We start from the raw sequence: 17243 nt of genomic DNA, 5'->3' as shown, positions 1-17243 counted from the left end.
ACAAGGCGACGACGCTACCACTGCGCCATCGGGGAGGCGATACTCCATTATACACTGGGAATCGAAAGTTCAAAATTCTCGCAGTTTTTCTTTCACACTATTATCGTCTCCATTTCCAATGGGAGATTAAAGACACGCACAAATTTCACTTCCCTTCCCGCATCTTCTATTGACACTTTCACACTATTGCCATCAGCGTAACGAAACTCCATGTCAGGCCCATGTTGTTCTAATAGTTTTCTCATTGTCGCTTCTCTCACAAATTTAATATACACACAAAGCAAAATTGTCGGGAGTTGTATTCCCATCAATTCGTCAACATGCAGACGGAATTGTCCGTGAATAAATTCATGTATATCCGTTGCCCTCGGTTTAGGAGCATTCACTGGAAAGCTTATCTTTATCGTATTTAACTTATTCATTTCGTTATTCTTACTTGCCACTATAGTACTTACTGGTTTATCGATTTGTCTCTTATTTTACAAGTTCAAGTTTTCAGACATAGTTGACTCACTTGCTGCACTCGGGGAACGCACTACCAGAGAACGATATCAGCACGTCCAACACCAACGGCGTCCACCGAGGAACCGTACTCGGCCACAGGGTTCCGGCAAGGGTGATTGACAATGGATCCGGACTCTCTATTGCGCTCTGGAATGCAAGCATGCGAAACACAGTGAGATTGGCGAGAGGTGTAACTGAGAAAGGGTCAAGGAACTCCAATACACAGGCAATGATAGAAAGGGTTGGAAGCGAAAAGTTCAGTATGATTTAACAAGGCCTAGACCAAGAGGATAGCACAACGACCATTTTGAATACAACATAAATCGGGAATTTGAGCAGTAAGAAGACAGTTTATCTCTCACGACCATACGCTACTCATCTACGGTCAAATGGACGCGTATCTTCCGCGTATACCGATTCGTGTTGTTAATTGTTTCACCCGGGAGTGTATCAAGTCGCAATGGAGTAGAGAAGAAAAAGGCGGTCCGCGTTGGTCGTTCCCCCTTTACCTATTCGGATGATGCTTATACCTTGGAGTGTGAAGCCGTAACAACAAGACCCCGCCCTTATTCATTACGCCGTCAAGAGCCCAAAATCCCCCAGGAGGGATACGCCAACTAGATCCGGCAAAGGTAAGCCACAGAATGTCTCGAGTGGCCAAGTGTGATGTGATTAAAAAGAAGAAGCTTCGTTCACCTGCAGTTAATGAATACTGCCCGCTGAACTTGCTGAAATACGTTCATTTGTTAATTGACATTGCTTATTACGACAATTAGTAGCTATCTTACTTGTGATGAGATTAATATCTTACTTACAGCACCCATTTCAGTAAGATCATATTTCATAAAAGAACTTTCAGATTTGTCCGGCACTATCAATCGCCAATGTAATCAGAGTAATTGTGATAAATTTTGAATTATAAGAATTGTAGGAAGAGAGTACGACAAGGGTGCTGCCTATCGCCTACTTTGTTTAATATCTATTTATAAGATACAGTGAAAAATTGTTTCCAGGGCACAGGAGGTGTCAAATTGGGAGGAAGAAGAATAAACTGCATAAGATTTGCTGATGACATGGCATTATGCAATGAGGATGAAATAACCATAAATAGTATGTTAGAAGAGTTAAACAGCAGCTGTGATCAGTATGGGATGAAGATTAATGTAAACAAGACAAAGGCAATGGTCATAGGACGGAAACCAAGGAATATTAATGTGAGAGCAAGCAGTGAAAGAATCCAGCAAGTGGATAGCTTCAAGTACCTCGGGTGCACTATAAGCAGTGACATGAGCTGCAAACAAGAAGTGAAAATGAGAATCGCAATAGCAAAAGAAGCTTTTAATAGAAGAAAAATGTTTTTTGTGGACCCATGGACATAGGTCTAAGAAAGAGATTAGTGAAATATTTTGTGTGGAGTGTAGCACTATATGGTGCAGAAACCTGGACGTTGAGAAGAAATGAAGAGAAAAGCATCGAAGCTTTTGAAATGTGGACATGGCGAAAAATGGAGCGTGTAAAATGGACGGACAAGGTAAGAAACGAAGCCGTACTGAAAAGAGTTGGCGAAAAAAGATCTATACTGGAGACCATTAAGAAGAGGAAAAGAAACTGGTTAGGACACTGTCTAAGAAGGAAATGCCTGCTAAGAGATGCCTTGGAGGGAATGGTTGAAGGAGGAAAAGTCCGTGGAAGAAAGAGATATCAGCTTATGGATGATATTAAATTAACTGGGTCGTATGCTACGAAGCGTCAGGCAGAGAATAGGGAAAGCTGGAGATTGCAGTGAAAAACCTGCCAATTAGGCAGAAAACAATAAATGAAAATGAAGAATATAATGTAATGCTATAATAAGTAATGTGCATTTATGGTTGCATAGAGGAATAGTGTCAAATTTCGTCCATACTTAAACTCCAACCTGATTACAAGATATCTATAAAGGTAACGCGAAGGCAAAAAATATAACCAGTACTACATCAATTACTCAATGCACGAAGCGAAAATTGTATTTCTTAATATGTTTTTTTGAAATGCCGAAGCATGAGTGAGTGTGTCAATGAATGAATGCAAGGAAGGGGCATTGATGTAATTGTTTCTCATGTTGTATTTATCTATTAATTATATAGTATTAATTAAACTAAAGCTGTTGGTTGTCTGATTTACAACAGTAGTCTACCTTAAATGAATCTCTTGGGCTCCGACAGCTAGGCACTTACCAGTGGCGTATGCTGAGTGTAACACCTGAACTACGACACCTGGTCCTAGACTATGGAGGAAGGGAGAAGACCAATAGGCTCATTCTTGACGTCTTCAAGGAAGCCACGTTGCCATCCCAACGGTAATCAGGTTGCAAACTTATAAAAGTTCAGGTTGCCAACTTCTAAGAATTGAGGTTGCCAACTTCTAAAAATTGAGGTTGCCAACTTCTAAGAATTGAGGTTGCCAACTTCTAAGAATTGAGGTTGCCAACTCCTAAGAATTGAGGTTGCCAACTCCTAACAATTGAGGTTGCCAACTCCTAAGAATTGAGATTGCCAATTTCAGAATCGCAATTATCTTCAGTATTTTACTTTCTAGGCTTCAGGCTTCGCAGATAGCCTAGCTAGCCTGGAATATACGCCCCTGGCACTTACCCTGGCGAAGAGGTGAATAATAATAATGGTTTGTGTTAGCAATACTAAAGTACCGCCGGAGCGTCAAATGAGCGTGAGAGGTTTCACTAAGTATTTTACGTTTGCAGGAGGAAAATTAAATTTACCGTAATTAGTTATTTAATCCATTGCCAATGATTCCAGTTAAAATACAGTAATATCGTGCTTTCGCATTGACAATATTTTTTATTAATGCCGTATTTGCTAAAAATACCATGTTAGTAAATTTAAATAAGTAAGTGATGTTAGCAAATCCATGTAAAATACACAAAACAACGGGGAAGGAGCAAAAATAAACGTTAAAATTATTTTTAAAAATGCTACCAAAAGCTAAAAAAAAACTGAAAAAGGACGTACAAGCCAAAAAATGCTCGCAAAATAAAGATAATGTTTCCTGGGCCTAATTGAAGATACTAATGTCATGTTTTGCATGATTTTTCAACTTCCTAGCCCTGCTGATGATATATGGCATACATCTATGCACAGGATAGTAGCGAGAATGCGGTGAACTGATGCTCGTATGTTCTATGTTCCTCCAACGGAACTCGATTTTCAAAGTACAGTGTCTGTGTCGCGACTGTTATAGAGGGAAATAGGAAACTGTTGTATATTACGTCGGAAGGTTTGGATTACAGAGCATTGAAAAACGTAGTGTGGAAAACGGCACTATTCTGGGCTCTCTGACTGGTTCGACTCGAATATGATACCGCTAGAGGCGCTGGTGTCGGTACAGCTGCATTGCCTTCATCTGCTTATAATGGAAGTAAATGGAGTTTTCGCTGCAACGTCTGATTCGTTTACATGAAGCATTTCTATGAATGTGATAATTACCTTAATATGTATTATCAAAATGATGTGTAGCTAAATATGTAGTATCAAAGAATATATAATATTAATAATTATCGAGTATCCAAGCAATTTCAAGAATTCTGCTAGATATTTATTTTATTTGAACATATTCAACATAATTGTAAGGACATCTGTTCCTCAAATTATAGTTTGTATCGAATTTAAAAACTCAAAAAGCACAGCACGTGTACATATTTAAGAAACCAATTTTGTCAATTATTACCGGTAATTACTTTTCACATCGCAAATTATTGTAGAATATGTAAATATAGGGGCAGATTCAAGAAGAATTAATGGATACAGGACTACTTTTGTACTTTTTGTGCAAGGGAACATATTGTGTAACTCGCTAGGTACAGGAAACTAGCCTTCTTGTTCTCCGATGTCAAGTTTCTAGGTGCTTTTCTTTTGTCTTGAGCCTGTCTTTCGACTTGGGAGCCAATTTTGGGTGACTGTAATGCATCTCATTGATTAGAAAATATGACATCACATGAGCTACAAATTTTCTTCATCATGTTTCAGAGATTGAAAATATATGGAAAAGGTTCACGATGGCAAAAAAAAAAAAAAAAGTAAATGTTTGATGTAAATTAGCAAATATGTAAAATATGTAACCAAAAACTTATACAAAATCATGTCAGCTACATAATTCGTTGACATTTTCCTGTTCAAGGCATGTATCTAGAAAGTAATAGAATATGTAATATGTTTCACCCGCCCTCCTTCTATACAGAGTAGCTGGAAAGTAAAATATTGTACCTGTTGTAAATAACACCGCATTTGTATTGTGAACTCTGAAGTGGTAGACCATCAGAAACTGCCATTTGCCATTTCAAGCTGATGATAACGAGACTTCGAGCAAACATACCAGTATTCCGCACCAGTTCAGAGTACGTAGAGCAAATAGGTAGGGAATAAGTACTTTCCAAGCACAAACATTAATATGCATCAGTTTAAAAGCGGACAGAAGCCTTTGGAAGATCGGTGCGTTCGAATCTTGAATACTGTTTAACTTTGAGAGCTGTGCAATTTTAATGTTGTATTAACAGTGCTGGAAGGCTATTGACCTGACACGTTCTTTCCATGTCAAGTTATTTTTGAGAGATTACCGTTTCCGATATTACTACACATTTTTCTTGTTCCCGCTATATCTTCGAAGGCTATTCCCCTGCTCAGTCGCGATACAGATACTGACCAAGTTCCGTCAGAAGAGTCACCAGTTACCTCACGATCGCTAGTTTCCTATGTATAGAAGTATGCCGAAACATTGGTTTTCTCGTAATACTGAAGTTCAAGTATAAAATACCTGATTTTTTTAATCGGTAAATATATCCTTTCTCACTTTTCCTTCCTTAATCTTTTCTTTCTATATCCTATTCCTTTTTAATTCGTCTCTTTCTTCTTTCCTTTCGTCTAGTTTTATGTCTTGGGAATTCTGTCACGATCAGGTGTTAAACCGTTGAGTTTTTGGTAGAAATCATATTTTTAATATTTGGCACATGTTTTGAATATTTGTGGCATGTACATTATTCAAGGGAAGTAGAGAAAGCTCGTATATATAATATTTATGTCACAATATATACTAAAAACCGTAACATATCTGAAAATATGTCAAAATATGTAACAAAATTCGTCATTTGCCATTTTTGCGTGGCTACGTGCACAAAAATATGTAATTTCATGAAAATCTGGGTCCTAACAACAAACAATTATCAAACTTATGTACTCAAGCCGGAGTAGTTAGCACATTGCGCTACGATGTCAGAGGTCCCGGGTTCAAATCCTGGACTGGGTATGGATGTTTGTGAGTGTCCATTCATCTATCTTATCATGTCATCACTCATCCCCATCCTTGCAAATTAGCCATTATGTATTCAAGTCTAGACAAAGCATATGCGGCGAATTCTCCGCTAGTTACAATAATGCTGCACGATTCTAATTTCAAATTGCAGCTTAGGAATTCGGAGACGATGAAGTCATAAAAGAAAATAATATTACAAAGTGCCTAAAATGCCATAAATGATGTTATGCTCTTGCTTTTTAACCAGGCATGAAGCTGTTGTGGCTTGCGTTTGGTAGTTTCTATCTACTTGCTGCAGAGGGCACCGAACCACCGTGTTTCCAACCATACGCCTCAAGCTTCTCATCAAAGCAGGCACACGCCAATCCTCAGGAATGCTTCGATCTGTCTTCTTATTCAGGTATTGTATTATTAATGTTAATATTTTCATTCAGTCTCTGTGTGGTTGGTTAGTTGGTCCCTAGAGGGGGGAAGTTTCAGCAAAGTATTTCAAAACATCAATACATAATATAAGTGTTTTTTACACCATACCAAATGGTCAGAAAAGTTGCAATAAAAGAAGGATTTGTGTGATGAAACGTCCTAAGAGGCCAGGAAATGGGGCCTACCCTAATATATTTGTCTGGTATCGATTTCTCGTACATTTAATACAAGAAAACTAAAATTTTCGGTCACGTTAATCACCTAAAATCTTATTTCCTGCCCGTTACTCGATACGATTGGTCTTAGTTTGTATGGGCTATATTTACGTATTTTAATAAAATATGTTGTTATTAACTTTTAGACACCTCGTTCAAGAAAAATCTGTAAAGTTACGTAAGTTATAAAGTTTATGTTGTTTTTTCTCCCATGTAAAACTCTATTTTTGGAAACAGTTGAACAATATATTCTTTGGTTTGAATGGTGGAATGTGAACAACGTAACGATTTAATGTATTTTCACTTTGGTTATTTCAACGTAATATCTGTTGTTGTAAAAGTAGAAAGCATTCTGCTGTTTTGTAACTTGAAATGAACTTTGCCAATTTCTGGCGTGTGGGGTCGACGAAGCTGTTTAACCTCCGGCCCCCTTCTTCCGACGCCCATGGCTGCATTGGTTCCACGTTTTACTTCTTTGCAGATGAAGAGAAAGAATTGTTCTCCAACCTTGAGAGGATCAAAAGTATGTTGAAACCGCATGTTGAGGAGGTGTCGAGACTAGCGTACGGAAAGCTAGCAGCAGCTGAAATTACGGAGAAGTTTCAACCTCTGAAGAGAGGAACGCCAGGATTTGGACATCACCTGACCACGCGACTTTCATATGACCAAGATGGCGTAACCAAACTTTCCAGGGAGTCGAAAGCTGCCGTCTATGTCGCTGAAGAACTGGCTAGGATATTAGCCGATGAGTGAGTAGCCTGCGTTCTGAATTGTTATATCCAAGGGTTTCAAATGTCGAATCGGTGAAGTTGAAAATAATTTCGTCTGGTTAGCTCAAGTGTGGACAATGGTGACTGTTTCGTTGGTCATGGATGCTAAAAGTTTCTATATCTTTCATTTTCACCATCTCTTTCTTTCGTATTGTATTTTTCTTGTTTTTTATAGTTATATCTTCCTTGTTTATCTACTGATATTTTTGTCATTGTATATCTTTCAGTTTTCTACTTCTATCTTTATTTCTTCTCCTGTTTATCTGCTAATATTTCTTTCTCATTGAATTTCTTTCAGTTTACTATTACTTTCTTTATTTCTTCCCCTGCTTATCTACTGATATTTCTTTCTCATTGTATTTCTTCCTGTTTTCTATATTTTTCTGTATCTTTTCCTTGTTTACCTACTGATATTTTTCTTATTGTATTTCTTTAGCTGTTTCTCGTCCTCTTTATTTCTTACTCTGCTTGTTTATCTCTGTTTTTCTTTTAATATCTCTTCCCCTCTCTCTCTCACTCGTTCAATCCTTCCCCCTCTCTCTCTCTCTCTCAATCTTTGTCTGTTTCTTGCTTTACTATAAATGATTCTCAAATGTCCTATGTAGGTTATTTGAGAAGGCAGAGGGGCTAAGAGTATTTCACGGAGAGCTATAGCCCACATCTTGTAGTGACCTCCCCAAATCGAAAGAATGAATACCCCCCCTAGAAAATACCATCAATTATTTGAATATTTAATTGCGGAGAACATAAAAATACCTTGTGTCTATGATAACAGTAGAAATATATTTCATTTAATCACTATTCCAGAAGAATAACTACAAAGAATCTGCTACAAAAGTAGAGTGTAAGATTCAGTGAATGTCTCGAGTTAATGTCCCCCACGGTAATTTCATACATAATTAAATTTATATCAATCAACACCATACCTCCGTCCTCAACACTCAAGGACGTCACTTTCAATATATTTCCCTTCTCATTGGATCATAACTTTTTCGAGCAAGGCCTCATATCCAGGAAAGTATCAACTCGGGGCAAGCCCCGGCACATACTAACCTGTTGGGTGAGATGAGTCAAGGCTAATGGATAATTACCTTTTTCCTGCTTCCACAAAAATAGGCAATAGTTAGGCTGGAGAGTGCAATGAACAAACCGATCTCCAACTTCGCACTAATGATTATTCCCTTCTCATTGTGACAATGCCATAGACTATAAGACTAAATCAACATAGTTTGTCTGTGTAGAATACATTTGCTTATAAATTTAAGTCTGCGTAGATAATGTAAATTAAGTTAATTCATTCACAACGTTGTTTCTTTTTTTAAAATTCCATATCTAGATTCTGTTGATTCATATTCAGGTAAGAAGAACTCTATTTGCAACAACAAATTCTTGCGCTTCCTTTAAAGTGACATCTGTTGCGAAAATATAAAATTTAGGCAATAAACACATGTGTTGCGCATGATCTAGAGCAGTGATTCTCAAACTGTGGTACGCGTAACCCCCAGGGGCAGATTGATGAGTTGAAGAGAAATGTCGAGACTACCCACACGAGAACATTTTTGCTGCAGGTGAGTAGAGCATTGTTTCAGACTTCATAGCTTTAACACAAGAAAATATGGTTGATTTTGTCACTAACACTCTTCTTTGTTTCATGTGTTTTGAAATAAACTACTTTTTCGAAATCTATAACAGACTAAATTTGGAGCTGAATCGCCGCTTGAAAGTTTCAAGTGTACACTCAGACATCAAAAGACTGTGTCACGCTATGTGGGCACACCCTTCTTTGAGAATTTGCAATAAAAATGTCCAAAATTGGATTGATTGAGTTGGAGTTTTAAGTCCACTTTGGGCACAGTAAGGCTAATCGGGACTGGATCTACAGTTTAAGGTGAAATCCGAACCACTATGTGCCTCCACCGAGTATCGAACCCGGTATGACGAACTGTCATAAGGTATTCTGGAAACTTAAGTTTCGTGTGTGTTTTGCTGCGGTAAAATAGCCCAACTCAGGTCCAAAGACGATGAACTCGTCTAGTGCAAAGAATTCACGATAGGTGGAATGCCTATGCAATATGAAAACTTTGTTGCTTTAATAGTTACGCGAAGAATCGCTAGATGGCTCTGACCGTTGTGCGCGTTTAAATTGTAAATTTCTTTGTTTGAGACCCGATTTTCTCGCGGTTTCCTTATGCACAAGGACATTTTGATGTGTCGGTCACTGCACGCATGGGCAATTCGCTGTTATGGCGCAAAATCATAAAATATACAGCGTTTTGGTCTAGATGCCTTTGGTTAATTTTCAGCAAAAAGTTTATCTTATTGAGCATTACACTGGGTTCTTTAACGCATATACATATCTGTTATCGTGTGGTATTTAAATCATAAAACATTGTTGTTTGGCAAAGACAAATGTGCTCTGCAAATATGACGAACAGTGATCGATAGGGGTGTGCAGCGGTGGAGATGGACTTCCGGAAGAAAAAGATGGAGTGAACAAAGCAATGTCACTACAGTGGAGAAAATCAGAATTGTTTCCGTGCTTTAGGGAGGAATCTTTCATCTGCAGTTAGGACAAAACGGCAGTTAATAGCATGAAGTGAAAGCACATCGCAAAAATAAGTGTTGGAAAGGAATGGAGCTCTCGGGAAGAGGGAGGTAAGATTGGACTCGTGCGTACTGGACTCGTCGTTCCCGACACACCAGGTGAGGAAATAAATTATCTTAAGTGACTTTGAGAGAAAGAAAATTCTCGAAGATCGTGTTTACAACGGTTAAGCAAAGTTGTTTATGAGATAGCTATCCCGCGTGTGTTGAATTTTACGGGAAACGGTACTAGTACACGTCACAGACCATGCGTTATCTACAAAATGGCCATCGACGCCATGTCCGATAAGGGCTCTGTGCACACGTAAAACGATTTATTTTCGTGCAAGAAACGCACAGCTCTAGTCAAAATATACTAGGAACATGTTCCAAAATTGGTTCAATGTCAAAATAAGAAGTAATTAGGACTTTTGTAATTCCTTATATGGTATTAATGGTGCATGTTAAATGACTTTGATGGGTAAATTTACGTTCATCTATCGACAGTTCTTATTTTATGTCTCTTAACTTAATAAGCACAAATTGTCGATGCTTTCATACGCAGGAAATATGTGTTAAATTGAAAACAATAAACAAGTTTACTGTTTCTGGTGTTCGTATTTACGTGCTAAAACATTTTCTTCCATTTGTATTTGATGTTTATGAAAATGTTTAAATGATTAATTCTTCTCTTTCAGAAGGGGGAATTTCACATGTGTAATTTGGGTTAATGCTGTTGCTATGAAAAGGGGTTATTGTTAGTTGTAAATTATTTGAAATCCTATTTGAAATCCGAAGGTATAAAATTTTAATCTCCAGCGATCTGTACGCGTCACCAGCGTTACTAGGCAAAGTGTATCAAAATAAATAAATTCAAACCAATGACATATTCAACGTTTCAGGATCGTCGAGACTCAGTTATTGAGTCGTGGTTGTTGGGTTCAATCTAATAAATTTAATCTAATTGTATTTAGTCCGTCGCAAGATTACGAGGACTCAAGTGCAGAGGGGCTGCGTTATTGAATTTTTGTTGGGTTTCAAGTAGGTTAATCTTTAGTTGGTTAATTGCTGTTGTTAAAGCTAATATTAATAATGGCAACAGAGCAGGAACCGGTCACATTAGATTCCTTGTTCGCCTTTATTAAACAAAGTCAGGAAAGGTACAAGGAATGCACTGAGTCACTCAAATCAGAACTCAATGAAAGCAATCAGTTGCTCAAATCAGAACTCAGAGACAGCAATCAGTCACTCAAATCAGAACTCAATGAAAGCAATCAGTTGCTCAAATCAGAACTCAGAGACAGCAATCAGTTGCTCAAATCAGAACTTGCAGCTCATACAAGTAAGGTGGTGGGGAAACTTCAGTCAGACCTCAGTGATACCACCAAATGTATCTTAGACTTGCAACAAGAGGTGGTTAAAACAAATGAGGGTCTGCACGATCTCACGTTTTCAGTATCACAGTACAGGGCTGAGTTGGTAGAAAAAAGGCATGAGTCTTTGACAAAGGAGTTTGATTTGTCAGGGAGTAAAGTTGAACTGATGAATGGTGTTGTAACTTCTTCTGCGGTCACCAATGGCATGTGTACTTCACATTCGGTCGAACATGACCACTGCACAGGCACTCTGACTTCCTGGTCAGAAAGTTATGCACAGAGTACCAGCGAAATGAACCGAAACAAAACGTTAGAGCAAGAACACCACAAGGGTAATAAAGGAAAATATTTGATAAGCGAGGAGTGGTCTTTTGGGGTGTCGGGTAACAGAGACGAGTCTTTCCCTGTCGGCTTTTGCACAAAAGATGCATCTTTCCCAAAACCGAGCTTGCAATTTTCTTTATTGGGTGTTGGTTCTAAACAAAGTGGTTCTTCGGGTTCATCTTCGTTGTGTAAGCGTGTCTACACGGTGCAAGCTGATACAGGGTGTTCGGAAAGTAAGGTGGTTTCTCATTGCCTACACTCAAATGCAGTATCATCTCAGAACAAATCTACCCTGTCTGTAGTGTCAGTTGGGGAAAATAGTATTGACTTACCTGAAGTGTCCATAGTTCAAGATCATTCAGTACACAACGTAGTCATACCAGTAGTTGGTTATCCATTGCAGACTGTTGTGAGGAATTCAGTAATCGAACCCAGAAGTTGCATTAGGTGTGGTCCTATGCGTATTCTTATGCCCAAAAGAATTGCCAGTATGGCATGTGTCGTTTCTTTCATGAAATTAGGCACTGGTTATTCAGTCAGATATGGGAGGCGCATCAGAGTTAAAATGAAGTCACCCACTGACTCACTTCCCAGGAAAACTTTGGTAGTAAGTCGAACTGTTGCTGGAGGAAGAGTATCTCTCCATCCAAGCCATATTAGGAAGAGAAGAACAAAAAGGTATCCTCGGAAAAGTACCAATACAAAAGTTTTGGGGGAAATTTTGAGTATTTGTCTTCTCTTGGCTTTGTCTCTTTGGCACAGGGTTAGAATGATCTGGCATCGCACTCATGTCAGAAGAAAATGGCATGGGATGCATATGGTTGAGTATGATTGCTCAAAGATGATGCCTGTTGAGATCATCGGAGCGATCATCACTCTTTGATCAGTGAAAACAACTTCGCTTTGTACAAAATGTAAATATTATAGATAATATATTTAATTTGAAGGATTTAATAACGTATGGATCTTTGGAAAGTTTAAAATAAATTTTTGAATATAATTATCATTTGAATACTATTTTTTTTTTTTATTTTCAAACGTCAGTTCAGTTGGGGCTAGTGTCAAGTTTATAGCTCAGAAAAGATATCTGATGGACAGTCTGGTGCGGGAAATTTAAAATGGGAGCATTTAGCAAGTCAAGCAGCCTCACTATCATTTTGGAGCCAACAGCTTTTAAGTGGGCAGTATCATTTTGAATTTGTTGTTCCATGTGCATGCAAGTTTCATTGTAAAATATTGTGCGAATTTCTCAGGGGTAGAATCGTGTTGATTGGCGTTCTAAAGAAACACAAGGGAACATCAGGGACACTAGATGTTGTATTTGTTCGTCCTGTGTAAAATACGTCTCCACACATAGGAAATGTGAGAAGGATAGGGTGTCGAGGGGACATTTAGGCTTAGTCCTGACACAAGTTCGTATGGAGTCTGTATTTTGGAGAGTTTAAGTAACGACATTCAATAGGTTTGCTTTCTCTGTATACATGACATGGTGATGGTAGGGGGTATCTGAGATATGCCACCCGAGGGTAACCAGTATTCAAGAGGGAACAAATTAATTTCAATTAATCTTGCATGGCAGCATAAAATTATAAGTCATATAAAACGTATCTTTGGTTTACTCAAGGCGAGTATCCTGGTTCGGTTCCAGTATTAATAACAAAAATGTTAGTGTTACATTTGGTGGCAGTGGTTGCGCGCCATGTAATTACGGGGCTGTTGACGTCAGCTGTTTGATGTAGCTTCTGGCTTTGGTGAATTCTCCTTGCACAGTCGCATTTAAGGTTACTGAGTGGTCCAAACATCGAATTGTGTTTGTAAGAAAAACATATTTCTAGCTATCTGACACACCAAATTTTGAGTTTTTTGGGGATCTATTTTGAATATAGATATTGCGTAAAAGTAAATTTAACACGTTAAGAATCAGATCTTAAGTGGCACCGGAGATAAGGGGATAAGGAAATATCGTGACCTCTTTGTCGGCCCTTATCTTTGTGTTAAGAACAGTAAAGATTCCACGCTTTCATTGATAGATTGTGTGACAGGAGAAAAATTGGATCACCAGTCGATAGAAAATTGTAAAGTTTGGAATTGTTCAGGGGACAAGGTAAAAATGTGGGTGAAAAGATTACTAGATTTGAATTTGGAAGGTGTGGATGAAATGCTACAGACGATGGGGTTTAGCTGTAAATCAGACGTGGTAGTTAAGGACAGTGTAAATAAAGAGGGGGTAGGGGAAGAGCAAGGTTAAAATTTCTCGTATGGGTAAAGTGAGATTGAGCCTGCGGCGGGCGAGTTGACCAAGTAGGTGAAATTTCTGCGGCGTACTAGCATGCGAGATGAGCCTGAAATCTTCCTGATTGCTCCAAAACAATATAAGGCATTTTCTATGATAGATTGCTCAAGGGTATTCATCTCATAAATATTTGGAACACCACTATTTGCATCGTTGTTGTGGTCAGGTCAAAGAAAATACCAACTGCTGCGCATTAGGGTAGTAGCACACAAGGCTCATACTACGCCTTTAAATAGTGATTAGTTCAGATTGAATGAATCCAGAAGCGAATTAAGAGTTGTTTAGGTAGCTCCATGGGGGTGTGGTTGAGTTTGCGGGTGGGGGCAGGTATGATGCGGTAAATGTCAAGTTAGGTTATGCTTGCGGCGGGCTAATAGTCAAGTAAGTATAATGTTGCGGTGGGCCTAGGCATTCATTTTTTTCCTGCTCCAACCAAAAATATACAAGCCACTATGTTCTACAAGACGCCAAAACACATGCGGGGTTCCTTCTTTCTGGAGAATGATGGAGTCACCAGAGTGGGTGATCCGGGATGTATCATATTGTAAACAATAAAGTAATATGTCTGTATATATCAAATATGTATATTAGTGAATATGTATAATATGAATATTTATTTGATGAAAGTCTAATTTTAGTATTGTAACAAAAGTATTATGTGAGGGTTCAGCCCTATGTTGGGCGCCATTTATGACGAACTGTCATAAGGTATTCTGGAAACTTAAGTTTCGTGTGTGTTTTGCTGCGGTAAAATAGCCCAACTCAGGTCCAAAGACGATGAACTCGTCTAGTGCAAAGAATTCACGATAGGTGGAATGCCTATGCAATATGAAAACTTTGTTGCTTTAATAGTTACGCGAAGAATCGCTAGATGGCTCTGACCGTTGTGCGCGTTTAAATTGTAAATTTCTTTGTTTGAGACCCGATTTTCTCGCGGTTTCCTTATGCACAAGGACATTTTGATGTGTCGGTCACTGCACGCATGGGCAATTCGCTGTTATGGCGCAAAATCATAAAATATACAGCGTTTTGGTCTAGATGCCTTTGGTTAATTTTCAGCAAAAAGTTTATCTTATTGAGCATTACACTGGGTTCTTTAACGCATATACATATCTGTTATCGTGTGGTATTTAAATCATAAAACATTGTTGTTTGGCAAAGACAAATGTGCTCTGCAAATATGACGAACAGTGATCGATAGGGGTGTGCAGCGGTGGAGATGGACTTCCGGAAGAAAAAGATGGAGTGAACAAAGCAATGTCACTACAGTGGAGAAAATCAGAATTGTTTCCGTGCTTTAGGGAGGAATCTTTCATCTGCAGTTAGGACAAAACGGCAGTTAATAGCATGAAGTGAAAGCACATCGCAAAAATAAGTGTTGGAAAGGAATGGAGCTCTCGGGAAGAGGGAGGTAAGATTGGACTCGTGCGTACTGGACTCGTCGTTCCCGACACACCAGGTGAGGAAATAAATTATCTTAAGTGACTTTGAGAGAAAGAAAATTCTCGAAGATCGTGTTTACAACGGTTAAGCAAAGTTGTTTATGAGATAGCTATCCCGCGTGTGTTGAATTTTACGGGAAACGGTACTAGTACACGTCACAGACCATGCGTTATCTACAAAATGGCCATCGACGCCATGTCCGATAAGGGCTCTGTGCACACGTAAAACGATTTATTTTCGTGCAAGAAACGCACAGCTCTAGTCAAAATATACTAGGAACATGTTCCAAAATTGGTTCAATGTCAAAATAAGAAGTAATTAGGACTTTTGTAATTCCTTATATGGTATTAATGGTGCATGTTAAATGACTTTGATGGGTAAATTTACGTTCATCTATCGACAGTTCTTATTTTATGTCTCTTAACTTAATAAGCACAAATTGTCGATGCTTTCATACGCAGGAAATATGTGTTAAATTGAAAACAATAAACAAGTTTACTGTTTCTGGTGTTCGTATTTACGTGCTAAAACATTTTCTTCCATTTGTATTTGATGTTTATGAAAATGTTTAAATGATTAATTCTTCTCTTTCAGAAGGGGGAATTTCACATGTGTAATTTGGGTTAATGCTGTTGCTATGAAAAGGGGTTATTGTTAGTTGTAAATTATTTGAAATCCTATTTGAAATCCGAAGGTATAAAATTTTAATCTCCAGCGATCTGTACGCGTCACCAGCGTTACTAGGCAAAGTGTATCAAAATAAATAAATTCAAACCAATGACATATTCAACGTTTCAGGATCGTCGAGACTCAGTTATTGAGTCGTGGTTGTTGGGTTCAATCTAATAAATTTAATCTAATTGTATTTAGTCCGTCGCACCGGGACCCCTTGATTACAAGGCGACGACGCTACCACTGCGCCGTCGGGGAGGCCTTAATCATAAATATTGTAAACGTAGGAACACCCAATAAAACAATTAACGTAAGATTCTTTATTGTTTACTATCTTTCCAAATAAAACCCGAATTTGCTAGCAGATACACGCCTCCAAGATATCAAAAACTCCCCACTAATTAGGCAGTCGAAAGAATTCCCCAAAACCCACTATTAGGAGAAAATCTATGGTGGGAGTACATTAGACGATTAGTTACGAGAAACTAGAAAAAAATTGAGAACCAGTGGTGTAGAGTGTTTACGACAAAATCACATTTTCCTTCTTTCTTTCTTCAATAATAAAAGCCCATGAATAATGTTCTTCCTTGTTTCAGGTACAACATAAAGCTACAGGTGGCAGCCACCATTTTGCAGTTCCTCAACCTCACCGTCACGAAAGAAGCTCCTTGCAATGAGGACGTCACATGCGATCCGTACAGCAGATACAGAACAATTGACGGTTCCTGTAATAATTTGAGAAACCCAACCTGGGGCATGGCGAGGACTGCTTTTGAGCGGCTGCTACCCCCAAACTACAGTAACGGTGAGATCTATGACCATGGGGTTTAGTTTTGTATAGTGTGCCACGGTAGCTTAGTCGTTAGGGCGTCTGACTACCATGCGTGAGACCCGGGTTCGATCTCCGGCGGGGCAAAACCGGAATTTCTTCCATCTGTTGAAGCGGCTCCGGCGCCCATCCAGCGTCGTACAAAGTGGGTACCTGGAGGAAACTCTGGGCGGTAAAGGCGGCCAGGGGCGTGGTGCTGATCACAGGGGAGCACTTTATAATGTGCAAGCATTGGGCCCTTCCGATTTTTTTTTGCCAAATTACACTGTTCGTTCCACAATGCAATTTTTACAAAAAAGGTAGTATTTTTTCTTCTTCAGAAAATTGAATTTGTAGTGTCAGATTCGAAAATGACATTACCTGCTGTTGATTGGTTCTTGCATATTTTCATCTTATGGACGGAAATAAATATGAAACCACCCTCGAATGTTTTATGGGTATTCTATATGTAGGGGCCCTATTTTCAGCATCGGAATAACACCAAAAACAGAAAATTTTATTCAAAATTGCTTA

General features: G+C 38.6%; 1 protein-coding gene across 1 annotated transcript in view; it reads left to right on the top strand.

The window, feature by feature from the left end:
• The window catches only part of LOC145977930 (salivary peroxidase/catechol oxidase-like), a 101404-nt gene that overhangs the window by 14633 nt on the left and 69528 nt on the right, over positions 1-17243 (top strand). The window contains exons 2-4 of the mRNA XM_083110258.1: positions 6050-6202; positions 6922-7189; positions 16498-16706. Of these exons, the coding sequence (XP_082966384.1) occupies positions 6052-6202; positions 6922-7189; positions 16498-16706 (628 nt within the window). The 5' untranslated portion in view covers positions 6050-6051. The remainder of the gene's footprint in view (positions 1-6049; positions 6203-6921; positions 7190-16497; positions 16707-17243) is intronic.

The sequence above is a fragment of the Lepisma saccharinum genome, chromosome 24, assembly GCF_977018435.1.
Source record: "Lepisma saccharinum chromosome 24, izLepSacc3.1, whole genome shotgun sequence".
NCBI lineage: Eukaryota > Metazoa > Arthropoda > Insecta > Zygentoma > Lepismatidae > Lepisma > Lepisma saccharinum.
This window is presented reverse-complemented; position numbering and strand designations above follow the sequence as displayed.